This window comes from Protopterus annectens, chromosome 10.part0, assembly GCF_019279795.1.
Source record: "Protopterus annectens isolate FY-2018-M chromosome 10.part0, PAN1.0, whole genome shotgun sequence".
Lineage (NCBI taxonomy): Eukaryota > Metazoa > Chordata > Ceratodontiformes > Protopteridae > Protopterus > Protopterus annectens.
The window spans coordinates 994,932,465-994,955,617 of NC_056744.1; the positions used below are offsets into that span (position 1 = coordinate 994,932,465).

The 23,153-nt window shown below is 40.7% G+C and overlaps 1 protein-coding gene across 1 annotated transcript in view; it reads right to left on the reverse strand.

Moving 5' to 3' along the window:
* Positions 1-2,634: 2,634 nt before the first annotated feature.
* LOC122813440 (AP-1 complex subunit mu-2-like) overlaps positions 2,635-23,153 on the reverse strand; it is a 1,149,616-nt gene continuing 1,129,097 nt past the window's right edge. The window contains exon 12 of the mRNA XM_044085755.1: positions 2,635-6,354. Coding sequence (XP_043941690.1) covers positions 6,332-6,354 — 23 coding nt within the window. The 3' untranslated portion in view covers positions 2,635-6,331. The remainder of the gene's footprint in view (positions 6,355-23,153) is intronic.

The following is a 23,153-nucleotide window of genomic DNA, read 5'->3' on the forward strand; positions in this document are numbered from 1 at the left end:
ATTACTGGTGTCAGGCATTTTGTGAAGACCCAGGGCACAGTAGATAAGCCAAAGGGCAGTGCAGAGAATTGGTAATGCATTGTGCCAGCTATGAATCTGACGTATCTTCTGCAATTTTGTCTGATTGGGACATGCAGGTATGCCTCTTTGAGCTCCAAAGTAACAAGCCAAGCCTTCTTGCCCAGCATGGGAAGAAGTTGCTGTAGTGTCAACATTTTGAATTTCGGAACATCCAGGTAAGTATTTAGAGTAGATAGGTCCAGTATGGGTCTCCAGGCTTTGTCCTTTCTGGGGTCCAAGAAAAGTCTTGAGTAAAATCCTTGTCCTTGTTCCTGTTGTGGCACTTTTTGAATAGCTCTCATGTCCATGAGGGCTGTCATTTGTTTTTGTGCCTCTGCCCATTGATTTTGCGGCAGGTCTGGCATTCCTTTTGGCCATGGTAGAGTGTGAAAGTGGAACCTGTAACCTTGAGACACAGTATTCAGAACCCATTTGTCTTGGGTGATTATATGCCAATTCTATGAAAAAAGTGCTAGTTTTCCCCCTAAGGGAGCAGCCTAAAGGTAAGTGCTTGGCATTGGAAAGGGGAAGTCATTGGGACTGTTTCCTATAAGGTTGTGACTTGTCTTCTCCTCTTTTTGGGGTTGAAGCATCCCACTGTCATGGTCTATAAGAGCCTTGGGGCTGAGATCTGCCTCTTGGGCATCTGTATCTGCCTCTTTGTAGTCTGTCTGACACTGGAAAGGACCAATTTTTAGAAGGCCAATTTCTGCTAAATCGAGGTGGCTGTACCTGTAAGAAATCCTTCACTGTTTGCATAGATTTTGCCTTATCCTCCATTTTCTTTAATACCTCTTCTGCCTTAACACCAAACAAGATATCATGCTGTAAAGGAGCATCCAATAATTTTGCCTTAACATGCTCAGGTAAACCTTGTTCTTTTAACCAAGCATGCCTTCGAATCACAGATCCTGTAACTGCGGCTCTACAAGAAGCCTCTAAAGAATCAAAACCACATTGTAAAGTATGTTTTCCCACTTGTTCAGCTGCATACAATAAATCCTGCATTTCCTTATAGTCAGGACCTTCTGAGCTTGTAAGCATTTTCTGTTTTAACAGAGACATTAAATATTGTTGGTATTTAAGCATGTGGAAATGGCAATTTAAAGCCCTTACTGCTAAAGTTGCAGAAGTGTAAACTTTCTTCCCCCATCTATCCAATGCTCTGGAATCCCTGTCAGAGGGAACTGGATTTTTAGCAGTGGAAGCCTTTACCCCTTTGGGACCCTGGGAAATAGTTTCTGGGTTAGCAGCAGGGTTTTTATAAAGAAATCTGTGAGAGTCAGGGACTCTGTATTACCTATCTGGCTTGACTGGTGCTGGGGGCAAAGAATCAGGGGTTAAACTGGATTCAGAGAACACATCATGCACAATATCTAACACAGGCGGAATAGCAAGGGGCCTGTGCTGAGGCAATAAAAGAAAATCTCTGAGCCTTTTCTTGGATTCTGAGTAATCCTGGCTCTCCCAATGGAAATGCTCACTCATGGTATGTAAAGCTTCCCCAAAAGAGTAATCCTCAGGAGGAGAGTCTGAAGGGATTGATTCTTCAGCATCAGAGTCCTCATAGGGGGGTAAAGAGTATCCCTGGTCTGAAGAAGAATCAGAAGAAATGGAAACCTGGTCAGAGGAATCATAGTCTGTATCCTGCCTAGGCCTTTTATCAGGAGGGGGATGGGAACCCCTGATCAGAGTAATTAGGTCTTCGGCCATTTTGAGCATCTGTTTTTTAGGCATGGAGGCCTGTCCAGGTGAATGCTGTACTTATTTCTTTGTCTTTAATGGAGTTTTAGACTTGGTTGTTGTTTTGATGGTAAGCTGTGAAGGTCTGAAAACACCCTCAGAAGCCGATGCCTGCTCAGTGGCTCCGGACCCATCTGAGGGGTTAATTTCCATAAGCCCAATACCTTGAGTTTCCAGAGGCCTAGGAATCTCCATGTGGGAGTCGGAGGCAGCCTGTGGCAGTGAGGTAGCGGGTGTCAGGGGCTGCGAAAGCACCTCACTGCAAACCGGCGACTGGCCTAGAAGAGTCTTCATTGTCGGTTTTGGACCTCGGATGCCTGTCCTTATCTTTGTCTTTGCATTTTTTGTGTATTCCGGTCATCGGTTGTTACGACGGCATGGTATAATTGAACCTTCGGCCAAAATAATGGCGAGCAAAATCAAACCGACGTTTAATAGTGCGCTTGTTAAACTTAGCACAAAACCGACAACTAGTGACGTCGTGATCTGGGCCTAGGCATGGAGTACAGTAAGAATGAAAATCCTTATGAGGTATTTGCTTCCCACAAGAAATGCAATTATTAACTTTTACTGACATCGGTCTGAGGCAAGAAAAAGTTTCCCCAATGGGGTACTTAGCTTTATTGAAGACTTCGGTTCTGAAATTCGAATTCGAAAATCTCAGGAGTCGGCCGACCGGCACTTGCAAACTGCTTTTGCTTCGGGCACTGCGCAGCAAGAAAGACTGAAGAAAATGGCATCAGCTGCATCTTATATACCCCTGGTGCACTGACATCAGGGAAGAAGCGACAGCAACCAACGCTGGACCAAGACTTTGGAACTCTGGCCGACTGCGGGACCGCCTGACGGCAGGATAACCCAAGTGCAATGACTGCAGCAGTGAAACATGATGAACATCGATACCACTCTTGGCTTAAGTTCCCCCCAGTTGCAGTCTCTTGGGGACTTCATAAACTAGTGGTAGACTTGTCTGTTTTCATCTCAGAGGACTGATTTGTCATCATCACCACTCAGTTCCACAACCACCAGTATCAGTTATTGTCTTCTTGAAGAGAAGCCCAAAGAAATTATCTCCTTAGTCATCTGGTTATGGACACAATAGGTTTGCCGGGACTTATCCCTCCTGGACCCTCTTGGCCTGGTGAGGGCTACATTTTTATGGAGTCTTGCCATCCTGGGGGTGCACATAGTACAGTAGACTATAGAGTGACACTGCTGCCATGCCAGTGTGCACTTTTGAATTCGACCCTTGTGAACAAACCCTAGAGTAGTTGACAGTTTCTACCAGTCTCAAAGCAGGGCTACACGTATTGCAGCCAGACAGAACACATTCTGATTACAGATGTTTTGGATTGTCCTTTAGTATACTGAGTGCAGTTTGTTAGCAGCCTTTTGGGATTTATTAGCTGTGGATTTTTGAAAGCTAATCTGCATGTATTGTAGTGCAGGACTAAGGTGCATTTCAGTGGGTTGTCACTTTTCCCAGCTCTTGGGTGACCATGGAGTTGGTATATATCTATTTATCTCTTACTCAAGAGAATAAAGCTTCAGCCATGCTTTTTTACACAGACATATCCTTGAACCTTTTCACCTTAAAAGCTGCACTGAGATGCATGGTTGGAACAGAAGACAAAGTCGTGAATAATCTCCTTTTTCACTCCAGACTTGTATGGGGCTTAAAGCTTTTTTCCAGCACTCGATCCACTAGTGAGAAGTGAACAAGGACAGGTGAGAGACAGGCTGAGTTGAAGAGTATTCAGTCCAGAGTGCAACCACTGAACTCCAGTTTTGGGAATCAAGACACCACTCTTATGCAGTAGACTAGTTATGAGCATGCCTGGCTACATAACCAGTGGGTGGGCAATGTTTATACCTCAGAAGGTTTACGATCACCTATGACATGGAACAATTCTGTCCAGTGGGCTTACCCATTTAACAAGTAAAACAAAAAAGGAAAAGAAAAAGAAAATAACAATGCTTGGAATTCACTTCTCATGAACGCCTCACAATCTGTGAAACAAAAAATGCACGTGAACTTCAAGTTTAGCAAGCCAAGGATAAGGATGCAACATCCTGGAATCGAATGGCCATCTCAAAGATGGAGTTAACTAGACAGAATGGTGCTAGATGTCTAACATCTGCTTCCTTCACCTTTTTATAGTGGTCAATTATAGGCCTAGAGTTCGACAAACAGTCCCCTCACTGCTCTAATGTTGGTCAGTCATAACCATCACTATCCTCTGAGTAAAGAAGCAGAGCAAAATCTTCTGTTTCCTGCATCATAATTGCAGCAGATGTGCTCCTATCCAAAAGAAATACAAAAAATGCAAGCACACATCTCAGCTCTTGATATGGCTGGTGACCCTATGAACACTTACTGTTTACCTATGTTAGGAGGTGAATGCGGTAACTTTTCCATAATGAATGCCATATCAAGATCCAGCCTGTGTATGTGTCAGAAAACAACTAAAGGTCTTACTGATTACATATGGTATTCAATTGAAGTGTATAACACCATGAGATTTCTCATCTGATGCTGCATATGTCCCCAAAACAGAGATGTATTAGGGGAAAAACAGTCAAACCCAGAGAGGAAGTATATCTTCAAATCACAGACCCAGAGAGAATGATTCTGGATGTCAGATCCTCCGATAATTCTGGAAGATTCTGTTATTTCACTAGATGCTAAATATGGTTCTGGCAGTCACTGGTTGTTTTACCAAACCCCACTTTGTCAATGTCCCTTTTTATCAAAAATACATAAACCTGCCCCAAAGTTGTATGATCTTAGAATTGGTTATTTTAAGTAAAGACGATGTGAGGGAGCTTGCTCCCCACCCGCCCCAACACACATACATCACCCAAGGCCTGTTTTGACCAAGTGGGACATAAATGAATAGAGCTTTGATTTCACACTCCGTACCTGGTTCTGGTGTTCACCAGGTAGCCTTGCATCACCATAAGACTGACAGAACAGTGCTCACACTATACACACTGCTGCAACTTTGGCAGCTGTCGAAGATGGCACTGACAAGACATTATAACAGCTGCATACAAAGTCAGCTTTCATATATACTTCTGTACCTGCACTGAGTTTTATTTCCATCCTCCAAAGAAGTTCACCAAACTTATTATGGACTACATATACAACATGGTAGCAGATGTATTTAAAAAGGGCTACTCAACATTACAGAAATAAGCTAAGAGCCTAGCCTGGGTATCCAGAGATCAGTCATGACGACTTGTTAATTTAAGTTACCCAACCTTCTTACACAGTACACAGATTACAGGTCATGGTTCACCCAAGAGTGCAAAAGGCAAAGGAAGTGTGTGCATGAGGGGGTGGGGATGGAAGGAACCATTTAAACTATTGATAGTAATCATCAATAAAACCAAACTTAACAATTTAAGCCCTGCTTTCATCAACTTAGTGAATTCAAGCGACTGACATAATAATCCTGGTAAAGTCAGTGTGCAATACCCATCTTTAAAGAAGGCACAAGTTCTAAACTGAAAAATTTTTGCAGCTGCCAAGACACGACAAGGGAAACAAAACGGTTTAGTTCTGCTCTGCATAACTTTTAAATAAGACTGGTTCCCAGTTCATGTTTAGAATGACTTAAGAAGCACTTCAATTTTTACCACATATAAATTTGTATGTGGAATGTAACTGAGCAGTGTATGTTTGCTAATGTTTTTATTTATATACCATTTGTGCATTGCAGACATCTGTTTTACCGATACAGGGCTGTCACAGCTCTCTACCCTCTTAATTTAAGGAGAGCAAAGGCAATAGAAAAAGAGGTTACTATAAGGCTAACTCCTATAATCTTGGGTCCCAAGAAGTAATGTGTACAGTAATCAGACTATCGTGGGTTTAGGAATCACCCCATTAAACCACACCCTTGAATACCTGTTTATAGGCAGAAAACCAATAGGCAAATATCATACATACACACATGCATATTGATTGTACTAATCAGTATCAGGAATGGTATCATTTTAGTGCATATTTTGAACAGGAAACTGGATAGCTGCCAGTTATCTGCTTGATTGCTGCAGTAGGAAGAATGCAAACCTTTGCAGTGAAAATTATTACTGGTATCTCTCTGAAATACACACAGTCACAATCACCATTATCAAATTTGAAGATTCAGGCACTAACAGTGTCTCATTTATGAAGGCTTTTATCCCCTCATTCTGCAGTTCACTGAATTACAGATGACCTGTACATTCAACCCACCCCAACCAGAAATGTTCAACGCAAACCATACCTAATACAAGTCACTTATATAAAGTCATTTCAACACAAAGACAGATCCCAACTCAGTGAAAAGCATGGAGGAAATGCAACTCCATGAGTTTTCCTGATGAGAAATGTGGATGGGAAGTGCAGTTCCTGCTGGTAAGAGTTCAGATTACTTCCACCTCTTCATCTTGATGGTAACTTCATTTGTTGGTGAAGTGTTGAAATTAAGCAACAGAAAAGCCACCTGAGGTACTTGTTTTTTCTGTCTGGAATGAGATCTTAGTTTGTTCGCAACTGGTAGTCTGAAAAAAGAGAAAACATTTTTAGTACATTTAGTATATAGTTCATATGCTATCAGCTTCTTCTTGGACATTTTTGCTCACAAAGTATTGCTATCGACAAAAGAAAAGTCTGGAATAACTGAAGCGTTACTAGCGATTGTTAGTCATAGACAGCTGGTAAACGATATACCACAAGAGGCTGGGGCAGTAGTTACTAGGGGTGCCTCTCGCTACCACTTTTGCTATATGCCTGAATGCAGTGACTTCTAAGCACACCAACAAGTAAACTAGCTGGGGAAAGCCAGATGTACTGTGGACATGCCCCTCAACCTCTTAGCGCAAGAAATTTGGACAAAGCCTAAAACAGTGGAGTGGCAAGGGCCCCAAAACAGGGACAGACTGTAAATATTGCTCTTATAAAAATTAGAAAGTTGGTAAAATAACATGATAGTGCACAAACAATAAAAAAGTGCACAAAAAGCTGAGCACCCTATACAAAAACAAACAATATCTCACTAATAATATAAAAGCAACTATTGCTCAAACATATCTCATTTCAACTCTTCCTTATGCCTCACCAATTCTCATCAACCTAAAGAAATCAGACTTAGCTAAACTAGAAACTTGTTATAACAAAACTGCCAGGTGTGCCACAGACTCTCCATTTAGGTCACACCACTGCATAGCTCTCAAGAAATGTAACTGGTTAGAACTTCCCCAGCTTCTACTCTACAACCAACTCACCACAGCCCAGAAAATGCTAAACCACCCACAGAAGACCCCTTCCCTCCAAAATCTCCTACTCGTTAAACTAGTAACCGTACTCTACGTTCAAGAAATAAAACTCTATTGAAAACAGTTAAAGTCAACAATGCTGCAGGTGACTTTCACTACTGTAACTATATCGCCAAAAACTGGAATAAACTCTCTTCTGATATAACTACCGTTACTAACCTATTCCACTTAAAAAAAAAAAAAAAAAACTGAAAGCACACCTATTTAAATACTGGCTACTCCCATGCAATACCCCTGGATAAACATCAGCGCTCATACAAAACATTTTCCTGCTTTGTTTCCTGTGTTATTAGAACTGAATGTAAACTCCCTTAATTTACAAATTAGGTATATACCTCCCTCACCTAGTAATTTGCAATTACTATATACATTATCTGACTGTAATTACTGCACATAAATGTGTACTATATGCATATGTTGTATATACTTATGAGAGCTCTTACTTTAACACTGCTCTGTAATTGTGTGCATTTTGCTATTTTTTTCTTACATATGTACAAGTTTACATGAGTACTGGTCTGTAATTACGTGCATATTGCTACTTTTCCTGTATATGTAAATATTTACATTTTCCATTACCTGGAGCTTTTCTCCCGGGGCTTCTGCTGAAAAAGGACTTGTGTCCAATCGGACTTACCCAGTAAACAAATGTTAAATAAATAAATATAATAAATTCTATTTGCATGCATTTTCTGAAGGATATGAAGTGTGAAAGTCAAATGTATGTCATTATTTAGTCACCTCAATCTTCAGTGATTTGCCAGAAAACCACAACTTTTATGAGGAACAGACCAACAATATGAGGCAAAAATCTGGACAGTTGTGAGGTATGACTGTGGGGTACACCAAGACTGAAAAATAAAAAAGAAAAAGATGACTCTCGGATATTTTTCCCCTGTTTTGGCCTAACGAGTAATATACTTTCATATCCTGGTATGACGCATGGCTATATCCACTGATACTCACAACACAGTCACCATTTCTACAGTATGGCAGCTACATCAATATCTGCTTACTAATGCAACAGCGCCTGCAGATGACTTTCACATTTTAACCTGTGAGCTACTAATAGGGTTGCCACCTTTTCAAATGTCCGAAGTGGGACATTTTTGGAACAAACGTCAGATTTTGCAGGGTGAAACATACCCATGGCCAGTACAAAGGACAGAACTTCACTTTTTTGCCTAAATAAAAGCTTATTGTTGTAGCACTTTAGTTGCTTATTCTGTTTCTTATAACATTTATGTGTTTCAGATACAGAATAACTGTTTTATGCAACTATTACATAAAATATACAAAATATACAAAATAATTTTGTCCTAAAATCTCAGGACATTTGCCATTTTTTCAGTTTTATTTGCAGGACACTACTGCCCAAAGAGGGGCTTGTCCCTTGCAAAGTGGGACAGGTGCTGACCCTAGCTACTATATAAACTGAATTCTGCATGAAAGCATAGGACCTAGATAAACATAATTTGTTTTCAGGAAAAAAGTTATTTGGGAACAAGATCACATGATTTGACAATAATGCCGGGTTATTTATTATTTATCATTTGTTAATAGGATGGGTAGATTCCTAAAAACAACCCTTTTCAGTCATGGCCTGAGCCACAAACCAAAGACAGAAATTACATTTACAGCATTTTCCAGAGAAAGTTTTTGGCACAAAAATAATTTGACAGTATTTAAAAAACTTTTGTAACTTTAGAATATTGGTAGCATTTTCAGTAATATTTCATCCCTGGAGCAATTAATGTTTGTTATAAGGTTTAGCACAGATGAATTTTGCAGATTTGCAACACCATATAACATCATTTTGAAAGTTTAGAAAGAAAAGAAATGAATTATGAGACATAGTGGATAAAAGTTAAAGAAGAAGAAATAATATTAGAAATGAGGATGAGGAGAGAGAGAGAATAAAGAGAAAGAATTAGAAGCCATAGGCTAGCAATTAATTAATTCAATGCTAACGGGATATGTGAGGTGCAAGAAGACAACAACATTCACGGCGAAGACTGCAGACTTAAAGAACAGTTTACCCCATGATGCTGTGAGCTAAATAGTGAGGTAATCTATGAATTTGTGGGACACAAATAGGGTAATTCAAAATAGTGAGGGGGGGGGGAAATAAAAGTACAACCTAATGAACGTGTGTGGGGGAGGGAGAGGTGGCCTGACTTTAACACCTGCAGGCTGGCAGGATAACCTAGCAAAAGGAATATGGAAGAACTGAACCTGAAGGAGCCATACCGACAGTGATATATATATATATATAAGAATAAAACTACATCCATATTTGTATAAAAAGTTAAGGTACGAATAAGCCCATATTAACAGAGTTTTTAATCAAAAGGAACACAGAATGTAAGAATCAAGGCCAAAAGAAAAAAAAGAAAACAAGTGAAAAAATTTATAACTGAATATATAAGAAAACATCCTCACAGGTAAGTCAGACAAACAGATATAAAGGATGCCCTTTAATACAGCCTTGATGGAAGATTAGGATAGAGAAGCTACTCTGAAGCCATGGATTAAAATATGTTTTCAAGTAATTCTTTGCTTCACGTTCCACAAAAGCATGGTTATGTGACATGTACAGCTGCGTGCAAAATGATTATCAGTGAGTGGTGAAAGAATGGAAGAAACTGTGGTACACAACAAATCCCAATGACATTAGTGTCTTCAATATAAATAAACAAGGTGGTTTGAACTTGTCAAGCTACTGGCAGATTTGTTGTTCAAGTAGGTACAGTATTAGGTGACAGGACAATGGTTACAGTGGTTCTGCTTAAGCTCAGTACAGATGCTGGGTAATTAGTGGTGACTAAACCTCTCTCTGATTCTGAAAAAGTTAATGCAGAAACTTTTCAAAAGTCAGTCTGTTGGTCCTAACCCAAATGAATTTGCAAAAAGATGCATCTACCAGGAGACAGATGGGCAGGATTAGTGGCAGTACACACCAACTTCCAGAATGCAGGCCCCCTCTACCACACTGCCATGGCAGATAGCACAAAGTGCTCCTAAAATGTTGCTTAAATGGAGACTCATTGTTGGGTCTAGCACAAGGCTCCCTAAGCAGCTGCTATGGGTCCTGTACTAGCTGAGGTACCCTTTGTTAATGCTGTCTGCCCCATCATTCAGCTAGCATCATAACATTTTTTTGTACACATTACTGATACACAATTGTGCATTAATACAGTGAAAAATAAAAAGAAAAAAAAGACCACAGTGTTCAGCAGTCCCTGCACCATCCCAAATCTCTATGACTTAATGAATTATCACCTAAATCAGTTTGACCTGCAGAAAAAGTACAGTTGTGTACACTTACCATAAATGTAGATGTTCGAGTGTATTCACTGTTGCAGTCATCACATTTGGGTTATCTGCTTGCAGTGGCCCTCAGTCGGCCTGATTATCAAAGTCTTGGGTCCTGCATCTGTTGCTGTCTCATCTTCCATGACGTCAGGTCGTCAGGGGTAAAAAGCATGCAGCCGACGCCATTACATCGGTTTTTCTTGCCCCAGATGTCAGGTGCCCCCATAATGGGAAGCAATTATATACAAGGTTACATCTCCAACAAAAAAACAAATACACCAAAAACTTTAAGCATAGTAAACAAGAATACAGGTATAGTCAATATAAGTCAGAGGGCTGGAGGGAGGGTAACCAGGACTGCAACAGTGAATATACTTGAACATCTACATTTATGGTAAGTGTACACAAGTGTACTATGTTCTTCATGTTTCACTGTTGCAGTCATCACATTTGGGTAGATTCCCAAAGCTAAGGATGGGAGGAGGTAATTAGATAGCATTAGGACCAGCTATAAGGTCCTGCAAGACTGCAGTTGCAAAGCCAGCTCTGGATTTAGAAAAAAAATTGGCAAGTAGTAATGCTTGGTGAAGGTAAGTACAGAACTCCAGGTAGCAGCTTCTAGGATGTCCCTAGTAGGGGCACCTCTGAGAAAGGCTGTAGAGGTAGATGCAGCCCTGGTTGAATGTGGTCTTATCCCCTGCGTGGTAGGTTTTCCATGGTGCTTATAGCAGAAATGAATGCAGTGGCCCATCCACTTAGAAATGGTTTGTTTTGAAATGGCCTTCCCCTCTGCCCCTGCAGCAAATGCAACCAGCAGCTGTTCAGATTTCCTGAGAAGTTTAGTCCTGTCCAAGTAAAATCTAAGTTGTCTGTGCACATCCAAGGAGTGCAGTATTTGTTCCCCTTTGTTCTGTGGATTAGAAAAGGAGGTTGGCAAATGAATGGACTGATTAAGGGCCAAACTGGATACCACCTTGGGCATGAAGGAAGGATTGGTCCTGAGGGACACCCTGTCCGCATGAAAGATGATGAAAAGCTCCACTGCCATGAGGGCCTGTAATTCAAACACCCTTCTTGCCGAAGTGATGGCTAGAAGGAAGGCTGTTTTCCAAGAAAGGAATTTCAACTCTGCATTTGCAGCTGGCTCAAAGGGAGGTACAGTGAGCTTTTCCAATACAAAGTTAAGGCCCCAGGCTGGAGCAGGAGCTCTCCTGGGTGGCCTTAAGTTTTTGGCCCCTCTGAGGAACTGCTTCAGCAGTGGATGACAGAACAGGGATGGTTCTGTATTGTAATGAGCTGAAATGGCTGAGGCGTGAATTTTGATGGAGGAAAAGGAAAGGCCCTTGTGAAGCATCTCAGTTAAGTATTGAAGAATCTGAGGTAAATTGGGCGCTGCTGTGGCCATCTCCTGAGTTTGGTTCCAGGAATAGAATCTTTTCCATTTTTCAGCATAGGATTTTCTAGTACTAGGCCTCCTTGCCACCAGAATGACATCCATCACTTGCTTACTGCAGGATAACGGAGAGATCAGGTAATTAGCCAGGCTGCCAGGTTCAGGGTTTGAAGCTGTGGATGCAGAATCTGGCCCTCCTGCCAGGACAGCAGGGCAGGGGTCTTAGGCAGGTGCCATGGTGCCAGCAGTGACACACTGCGCAAGAGGGGGTACCAGTGTTGGCGTGGCCAGTCTGATGCAATCAGTACTGTCCTTGGTTTGTCCTGGTTGATCTTTAGTAGTACCTTAGAGAGGAGAGGCAGAGGGGGAAAGGCATAAACTGATAGGTTTTTCCGGGTGAGGGACAGGGCATCCACTTTCCAAGCTTGTTTGTGGGGAGTCCTTGTGCAGAGTTTGTCCAATTGGTAGTTCTGATGGGAGGCAAGCAGGTATATCTCTGGGCTCCCCCATTTGTTTCTCAACATGTTGAATATCTTTGGTTTCAGTTTCCACTCGTGTGGGACCACGAGATTCCTGCTTAGGTCATCTGCCAGTGTATTTAGCTTTCTTGGCAGGAGCTGAGCCTGTAGGTGCATTTGGTAAATCAAGGCTGTGTTCCACAGAGCCATGGCTAGTCTGCAGAGAAGGTATGAGTGGGTTCCTCCCTGCTTGTTTATGTACCACATAACAGTGGTGTTGTCCGTCTTTACCAATAATTGTCCTGGAAGAATGTGGTCCTTGAAGGCTGTCAGAGCATTCTGTACAGCTAACATTTCTTTTTGATTGATATGCAGGTGCATTTGAGTTGGGTTCCATTTGCCGTGAATGCACTTCCCTGCCAAGTGAGCCCCCCATGCATAGTCTGATGCGTCTGTTGTTAGGGATTGGGCGGCAGGGGGTAGAGTGAATGGCAGTCCCTTGTTTTGGTGGCAGGCCTCTGCCCACCAAAGGAACTCTCTCTGTAGATAAGGTATGATAGGAATCATTGATTCTAGATCCTGAGAAAGTTGACACCATAGGCTTTTTAGATACCATTGTAGTTTCCTAATATGCAATTCTGCATATGGAATTAGCAGAATGCAGGAGGCCATGAACCCCAGGGCTTGCAGTATTTTCCTTGCAGATAGCTGGGGCTTTGTTGCCAGCAGTTTGAAGTAGGCTGTCAAATAAACTTGTTTCTTTGGCGTGAGGTAGGCCATCTGGGAAGTTGTATTCAAACTTGCTCCCAGGAATATAATTTGTTGGCAGGGTACAAGATGTGATTTCTTTTTGTTTATAGTGTACCCCAGATATGTTAGCAATTTCTTTACAAATGCCAGATGATTTAATAGTATGTCCTGGCTTTCTGCCTGAATTAGACAATCGTCCAGGTATGGGTATATTTGAATATTTCTTTGCCTGCAAAATGCAATGACTGGAGCTAGGCACTTGGTGAATACTCTGTGCACAGTAGATAAGCCAAAGCGCAGTGCAGAAAAATGATAGTGCATGTAGCCTGCTTTGAAGCGTAGGTATCTTCTGCAAGATTTCCTTATTGGGATGTGCAGGTAGGCTTCCTTTAAATCCAATGTTGCCAAGCAGGCATCCTTGCCTAGCATAAGAAGCAGCTGATGAAGAGTTAGCATCTTGAATTTTGGGATTATCAAAAACGTGTTTAGGATAGATAGGTCCAGGATAGGACGCCAAGAATGGTCTTTTCTGGTTACCAGAAAAAGTCTTGAATAGAAACCTTGTCCCCATTCTTCTTCTGGGAAAGGTTGAATAGCCCTGATGCTTAAAAGAGAACTTGCTTTTGAGTCTCTGCCCACTGATTTGGGGGTAGATCTGGCCAACCGTTTGGGGTTGGTAAGGAGTGGAAGTGGAATTTGTATCCTTGGGAAACTATATTTAAAACCCATTTGTTCTAGGTAATGAGTTCCCAATTTTTTGCCTGCAGGGCAATCTTTCCCCCAAAAGAAACAGTCAGTTGTGCAGGGCTTGGAAGGTTTAAAGTTAAGTCATTGAGACAGTTTACCATAGTGGGGAGTCTTACTACTCCCTGCTTTGGAAGTGGGAGCCCCCCACTGCTTAGTCCTGTGAGTACCTTGGGACTACAGCCTGGGTGTTCTGCTAGTTCTGGGTTTGGATTGAGAAGGCCTGGAAGAGGCAGGAAAGGACCAAATCTTAGAGGCCCAAGGCCTACTAAATCTGGGAGGCTGTACTTGCAGGAAATCTTTAACAGTTTGCAAAGATTTAGCTTTTTCCTCCATGTTTTTAAGTACTTCTTCTGCTTTGTTGCCAAACAGGTGGTCTTGGTTTAAGGGAGCATCCAGCAATTTAGCTTTAACATGATCTGGTAAAGATTGCTCCTTAAAAGCCACGCATGCCTTCTAAGTACAGACCCAGTGACCGCATCCCTGCAAGATGCCTCTAATGAATCAAAACCACATTGCAAAGTATGTTTTCCAACTTGTTCAGCAGACTGCATTAAATCCTGTAAATCTATTTTCAGCACAGTCAGGAATCAACATCATTTTCTGTTTAATTAATCCAATAATATGCTGCTGATACTTTAACATATGAAAATGGCAGTTTAAGGCACTAATGGCCACAGTTGCAGAAGTGTATACCTTCTTACCCCATCTGTCCAAGGCCCTGGAATCTCTACCAGAGGGGGTAGGATTTTTGGCAGTAGTAGCCTTAATGCCCTTGGGTCCCTGTGAAATGGTCTCAGGATCTGCAGTAGGATTTTTAAAGAGGAACTTGTGAGAGTCAGGAACCCTGTAATACCTACCAAATTCTCTGGGAGCAGGAGGTAAAGAGTCAGGGGCCAGGCTAGATTCTGAGAAGGCATCATCAACAATGTCCAGTACAGGAAGGATAGCTAAAGGCCTGTGTTGGGGCAGGAGTAAGAAATCCCTAAGCCTCTTTTTGGAGTCAGAATAATCCTGGTTTTCCCAGCGTAAATGCTCCCCATGAGTATGCAAGGTTTCACCAAAAGAGAAATCCTCTGGAGGGGAAGCAGAGGGAATGGAGTTCTCTACATCAGAATCCTCATAGGTAGATAAGGGTAAATCCTGGTCATCAGAGGAAACAGAAATTTCAGAGTCCTGATCAGAAGAATCAGAAGGAAAACCAGTCCTAGGTCTCTTAGAGGGGGAGAGTGACTCCCCTGATTAGAGTAATAAGGTCTTCAGCCATTCTTATCGTTTGTTTTTTAGGCATAGGGGCCTGACCATGCAGTCTGGGCGTTGGTTTTCTAGGCATGGATCGAGTTTTAGGCCTTGAAGAAGAAGATGGTGTCGGTTTAATATGCAAGTCAGTACACCTGAATACACCCTCAGAAGCCAGTGCTTGCACAGTGGCTCCGGACCCATCCAAGGTAGAGACATCCACAGGTTCCACAGTCGAAGAAGCATCTTGCGGCATACCGGACACCGAATGGGTCTCAGTAGAGGCCTGCGAATTTGAAGTAGCGGGTATCAGGGGTGCGAAAGCACCTCACTGAGTACTGGCGAACTGGCGACTAGCTTAGGAGAAGTATCGTCGGCAGCTTTGGACCTATGCGGTCTGTCTCTGTCTTTATCTTTGCGTTTTTTTGGAATGTCAGTAATCGGGTGGCTTACCAAAGTCATTTCTGGATAATTGAACAGAATACCAAAATATTTAGAAGCGTAAATAAACCGACGACGAACAGTTCGAGGTTTGAATAAAGCACAAAACCGACAGCGAGGTACGTCGTGGTCTGGGCCTAAGCAAGGCATGCAGTACAAATGAAAATCTTTATGAGGTATTTGCTTTACACAAGAAATACAATTGTTAACTTTTACTGACATTGGTTTAGAGCAAGAAAAAGGTTCCCCAATGGGGTACTTAGCTTAGTAGAAGACTTCAGATCTGAAACTTGAAAACGAAAATTTCAGGAGTCAGCCGACTGGCACTTGCGAACTGCTTCTGCTTCGGGCACCACATGGCAAGAAAGACTGATGTAATGGCATCGGCTGCATGCTTTATACCCCTGACGACCTGACATCATGGAAGATGCGACAGCAACTGATGCAGGACCCAAGACTTTGATAATCAGGCCAAATGAGGGCAACTGCAAGCAGATAACCCAAATGTGATGACTGCAACAGTGAAACACGAAGAACATCCCTACTTACGCGCATTTTAACCCTGCTGTTTCCATATACTGGGGCAAATGGTGATTAGCATATTCTTAAGTCTCAAACAAAAAAAAAAAACAAAAAAAAATGGAAAATAGAAGAAAACATAACAGTTTCATTAACAGTCCCCATCACTGACTCTTGTTTACTTCAAACAGGCAGTGTTGGGACAGACAAAAAAATAATTTGCTGTGACTGCAGAACAAAACCTGCAGTTGTGAATCAATTGCTTCAGAGTGCCTACTACTATGCAGCCTGAAAAGTGACCAGTTGCTTGGTTTAGTCTACACAAATGCTACTAGCTGCATCAACTTGTCTAAATTGAATACTTCATCTTTTAAAGTAACAGTCTATATATTCACTATACTGACTGCAGCCCTGTTGCCAGTGATGATTAGAAGCAACAAAGGATTTGCTAATAAATTTTGTTTCAGCAACTTTGAGTGAGGTTACCAAAGTCTTGGGCATAAAAGACCCTAGGTGTTATTGTGCACTTTAGAGACAGTGGAATTAGCCGACACAGTCTTTCTTACTGAGGCCATACCTGTCTTTGAATCTCATTTTCACATTGTTGGACTAATTGACTAACCTGCACAGGGCAATTCATGTGAGTGGTAAGCACTTTTCTGAATCAAAGGGTATGCCTATCCATGCTATAAACATATAGTGTGTAAGAATAAGCAGGAGTATTCTCAGGATGTGTGCAAATTAAGAGACATAAGACATGAAAATCTGGTACAAATACAAAATGAAGACTAGAATGAAGGCATCCTCTGTACAGCTCTAGGTTGTGAAGTAACACATAATCTGTTGTAATATTTGTTCAACTTTTACATCTGCACTACTTATTTCACATTAAAAGATTTGCATGCAATGACTGCCAGTCAGAGACTGATACAACACAACACTCTCTCAGCACCAGTATAGGACTCTACACTAGGGTGGCCCCATCACTGATGGTCACTATCACATGAACATTAAAACGTTTTCTGTTGCTGTTGTGAATAGTTACTGATGTACAATCATGACTGGTAGTCTAGTCCTATGATCATGCATACACAAGTGCAAAAAACTGCAATCTTCTTCATTATCCATCCCCTCTCGCGAAATTTTTTTCTATTAAAAACACAAAGTCATACCTCTCAACCTCAGAGCAAGAAACCTGGACAAAACCATAAATTAAAGTAAGACAAAGGCCGAAAAATAGGGACAATTTTTAAATACTTCTCTTACAAACTTAGAAAGTTAATAGAATAACAGGTTTTGCATTAGCATGAATTTCCTGAAGGATTTGAATTCTGAAACTCAAATGTCTGTCATTAATTTTGAACTTCAGTCTTTAACGATTTACCAATAATTTGCCAGAAAACCACAATTTTATGAAAAATGGGCCAAAAATATGAGGTCAAAATCTGGACATTCTGTGAAAATCTGTACAGCTGAGAGGTATGTTAAAAGTTGCTACAGGTGTAAACTGCTTTGCTGCTGCTGTATACCTGCAGGAACTCATGAAATACTGAGTTTGACCTGCAGATTTCCTGTACTTGGGTAGCTTATTCCAGCAGGATATTCCATATTTTTACTGAAAAAGCAAAGACATTTAGAGATGGTGTGTTCTTTTGTTCTTTATTCACTAACTACAGTGCAAATGTTGTTTCTCCAGAAAACATCCCCACCCCCAGACCAGTAGCTGGCTCATATAGCGTCCACTGCCCATCCGTAATCTGACACAACACCACTGAAATGCTTCTGACCCCCCCCCCCGCCTCCCAAAAGTAGCAAAGATGGCACCGTGACCTGTGTCTTTGCAAACCTAGCAGTAAGAACCTGCAAGAAAATTTAGAACTTTGTGCCTTGTGCTTAATATGCTGCAAATTGAATCCCTTTGCTCTGTGTGCTTTAAAATCTTCTTCAGCTTTAACTGCTGACGGACTCATAGAATGCATATCTTCATTGCATTGCTCATTGTTTGGAGCAAGAAGCTTTAGAGTTTAGAGTTTAGTGACAGGACTCATCTCATCTTGAAGTTTTAGTTTAGTGACAATACTTTTCATCATATCTTCTAGTCTCTGCTGCCATTCTAACATGAGTGAAAGATGCTGGCATATTGCTGTTAGACAGTTGACCATGTAGGTTACTGTAGGAGTTTTTTTCCCTTCCAGATGACAGCAAGGACATTTTCATTCCACGGATGTTCTGTATTCTGTCGCAAAGATATTTCTTGGATGTGATACAGGAAGGATGAGCGTTTGCTGAAGTTGTGCTGAGTTAATATCATTTTTTTAGAGGGTAGTTTCTTTTGAAGATTACTGTTTTTTTTTTTTTATATGCTCATACTGAACTGAATTTATTGGTGCACAAATCTTTACCATGAAAGAGATACTGGTAGCTATAATGGCCGGGTGTGGATATGAATATGTTTTTAGTGACACTTATTTTTTTATTTTATCTTTGGTTCCTGCACTGAAATATCATTTGATTCAGAAAGTGAATACACAGTTGATACAGCTGCATTTACTTTGGTTCACTTTTCTGACACACTTCTCCAATTTAGAATTCTCAGTTCAAGTCCTCAATTACGAGTCACTGCTTCATCAGCTACTTATTTATCCTAACGATTATTAAACGTTTACCTTGACTCATGAAACTGTTAATTATCTCCTTTTCTGCCTGTGTCATACTTTTTATACCTTTCCTTTTCAGGGGCAGTGGTACTTTGCCAAGCTACAATTATGCACCGTTTGCTAAGGCTTTTAGCTATCGTTGTACTGAGTTGGTAGTCTGTTTTTGCCTCAGTTTATAGACTCTCATTTTGCTTGAACCTTTGCTACACTAGCTTGGAATGACCACTTTGATGTTTAGATGTAGATATTTTCCTGTTTTAATAGAATGTCGTTATTCATGAAGACTTCATTATCAAGACTGAAAGTCACAAACCCACTGCAGGTTGACAGACATTGCACACCATGTGCATGGCACCATGTTCTTATCCGCTGAATAAAGGGCTCTGTTTTGTCATTATATATATGATTTTGCTAAATAGAGGTGTTTTTCTTATGGTTGCTGCCAAGACATTCAGTAATCTAGCCATATGCTATACCACTGAATACTTAAGAGAGAAGACCACTTTAGACTGCTTACTTACTGCATTGTGAACAATGACCATGTCATACCCAGTAGTCTTAATTCTTTCCAGATGTCCTTAATTTTCATCCAAAATAGTTAAGACAGTGTCACAACTGCTGTCAACATCCAGTGTATATCTGTGTCCATTTTTCACAAAATGGAGATATTAATTACCAGGTCACAGTGTCTTGTCTTATGGGCTTTTCAGTTTAAACTGGTGCAGTGTTAACCCCAGACAGTTTCTTGCTATGACATCTCCCAACTACTATGTCATGGTGACTGTGTATGATCACTTTACTCTGGTCACTGAGTGGTGGTACAAGGTGTGCTATACGTACGAGATAAGTTTACAGTTTCTTGAGCTACAGCTTAAGCTTTTGTGGGTAAAGTCTTCAGAACCTGTGTATATTTAATTGTTAGTATGTGTACAAGCTCTCATGGTGGGGCAGATACTGAGAGTTTAATCTCAATTTTCTGGCTATACCAGCACATTTCATCCTCCCACATATTAAAAGTCTTATCACAAAGAAGTGTATTTCCTGTGAGCAAGTCTGCCATAGTATCAGTTTTTAATCCCTTTTGTTGCACAGTTTCAGAAAGCATTACATGCAAAAAATTATAAGACCTCGTAGTTTGGGGAGAATAATTAAAAAAATGATTTCTTAGTGTGAGTTTGTGTTTAGAGTGAGAGTCTTTTTGGCAAATGCCCCTCAAAATTTTATAGCTGAATTTTGAAATACATTTAAATTAAGTCCAACTATACAGGATCACTTAAAATAAAAGCAACACATAGCATGTACACTGGGAAATGTGATCATCATCTACAGGAATTGAAGACACATGGCTAAATAAAAGGTTGGGGGGGGGGGCTTGTCCTTTACCTTACCTTAATGCCCATTTGACCATGATCTGGGCTCTGATCTTTGATCAGAAGAAATGGCTAAGCAAAGGAAAAGAATCACATGAGCATATTTCTATTTATAAAGTAAAACACTCAACCTGAAACAAGTTATATACAAATACACTCAAATATATATAAAAAAGTGTACAACTTTGAACATTCACCTCTCCCCCTGTCTCTACTGCAAAATAGGCAAAGACAAAGCATAATCAAAACATCCATCACGTTTACATGCAATACAAAAATATTCTCAGCAAAAATTAATTACAGCCAGGCACAAACCGTACAACAGTCAAACTAATCTGCAAAGTTTCAGTGGTCAAATCACTCAAACAATTATGTGGATAAAACTTATCCAGAAAAAAATGCAACATAAATCTTTCTCAAACTAAGGGCCCTCCTCTTTCCTTGATGTACAACATTCAATCTAAAGATTGGAATCAGGGTGCAGTTCAGAAGATCTTGTGCTCAGCTGTAAGGGGTAGTTACAACTAAGTGCATCGCTCAATGGCCAGTCGCTACTCAGAAATATCTGGGTGCGAATAAGTGACAGCTCTACATGGTGTGTTAAGGGTCAAAGGCCCATCCAAAAAAACATAACTCTTAGCAATGTGGAGACCCATGGCATAAAAAAAACTGTAGCTCATTTCTGAGCTCCCAGGTTTCCAGCCAACTTAATGCATTTTTACTACCTCTGGGCCATTTATTGTAGCTGCAGTGAATACTGAAGGCTTGTTTAGAATTTTATAGTAACATTTAATTTATTTTTATATTTTTCCATTAACTGGAATTAGAATGCTAATGGAGATGCACCATTTTTCAGGTTCAGTTCAGCCCAAGAGTAAATCAAAAAAAAAAAAAACAAGAGACAACATTGATGGAATCAGGTATATAGAGCAAAGCAAATGAGAAATGAACACAAGGAATTGGGTGTATACGTAGAATTGCTCAGCAAGTGCTGCTGTTAAAATAGTGTCAACGTCATGTGGTACTGCAAAGGGTAATGGCTCACTAAACTATGCACAGCTGTGCTAAACCATCTTGTGTCTTACTGCAGCTTGCTGAAGTACCCAATGAATTCCCCATAACAGCTCTGTCCTAATCCTTCTTTCTGAATAACTCAACACACTGAGAATTAGCCAGTAACTTGGCAAAGCCCAATATTGGGCTCTTCAGCACGTTTTCTTAACTCTGGCCTATGTGTCCATCAATTGCAACATCTCCATAGGACTAAAAACTGCTGATGTAACATTCAAGTGTACAGGTAACAAAAGGGCAAGGTTAATCCCACTGGAGGATTACAACTTCAAAGACAGGAGTGGTGTACTGAACAACTGAATGGGAAGGACTAAGTGTAATGGTGTGGGGGACTATATTAGGAAATGGCCTGCTTGTACAGGATTACAGTTTTAAATAAATAAATGGCCATACACTACTTCAGAATACATGCTATAGACCTCATTTCAGACATAGAAAGTGGCTGAATAGATTCCACTACAATATCACTATGAAATTTTAGACCTAACTCAGAACTGGTTGTCCCTGACTAACTAAACAAAATTGAATTGCCCTGTGGGCATGATGCACTGTTACTGCTCTCATAAATTATCCAGACACCAGTGAATAAATAAGATGACACACACAAAGGAGAAAAATATTCCTGAATGTCAGAGCATCTATTCCTTCTGGCAATCCCTAGCTAGATGAATATACTGCACAAAGTACCAAGATTGATTGCCAACTTCTTGCCCATAAATTATTATGCTAGAGGGCAGTGGTGAGAATTCCTTCTAATGACAAGCATGGCACTCACTTTGGATTACATTACTCACTGATGTTAATCTGAATCTTCAGGATAATTATATATCTAATACAATTACTTAGCAAGGCAATTAACATCCCTGTTAAGTGTCCCAGACTAGAGATAACTTTTATTTTAAGGTTGGTTCATTTTATTGTTATTATTATTTATTTATTTTTTTGTAAATTTTAAATTCAGTTTTGTATGTTACTGCAGTCTCATGTTATTTCATCATATAGTTTTAAATGATTAAATAACCACTTTTAACTATGTCACCACTGAATGCTAAGATATGAAAGGAAAACTCAGTGCTCAAACACAATTAAACTCAACCACAAGTCTTTTTCTTTCCCTGTAAACTCATCCCAACCATCAGCAGTTACCAGAACTCACACACAAGTTTTCACTTTTACATTTCTGCCTTTTCTAGCATAAGGCAGGAAAGCCCATCCTCCATTCTTTGGTACTGCATGCTTTCAGGTGGAGTTGGTCTTCACCTTCCTGACGTACCTTCGACACAATCAAATCAGTAGTCCCCTCTCATGCTGATCCTCCCACACTGTGACATCGACATTATGTAGCCCGGCCCGCTTAGCAGCCACTATAAACTACTGCAAAAGTTGTTGTGGAACTCTATTCTGTCCACTGTTTCTATCTGGAGGAAAAACAGCATTGGAGCCAGTAACTTCTCTAGCAAGACAGCATGCAAAGTTCATTGGGAACATACAGCTTTTGCTGCAATTGTTTCGGTAAGTTTATTTCAGTATCTAGACTGTATACAACATCTGCCCACAATGCTGCCGTAAAAGTATAAAAACATATTTTTCTCCCTTGCTTCTCCTTTTCAGCCTTAGCTTTGTACTGCAAATGTATTCATATTTCTTTCCAAGTTTTATTATCCAAAGCATTCTAACATTCTGCAACTACCCAGCTGCAATCAGTGCATGTATGTGTAAGAATGTTTCTGTCTGCATGTGTGCGAGTGAATATGTGCCTGAAAGCAGTATGTATAGGTTCATAGGTTGATACTAGGCTATCTGCCCTTGGGCATTTATAAGCCTAGTCAGAGTGTGTTTGGCTTTCGCCACCCTTTTAGATTAGTTGACTGTGCCTCTGTATAGTAGGTCACAGAAGACAGTCCTTTTAAGATTAGTTTACTGTGCCTCTGTCTAGTAGGGACACAGAAGAGATCCCAGGGGTAAACCTACGATCTCCCATCCACTTGTCAAGATTTCTCTTGAAGAGGGTCATTGAGGGGCTCTGCCTAACATGGATTGGGATTTTGTTCCAGTGTGAGGGGAGCCT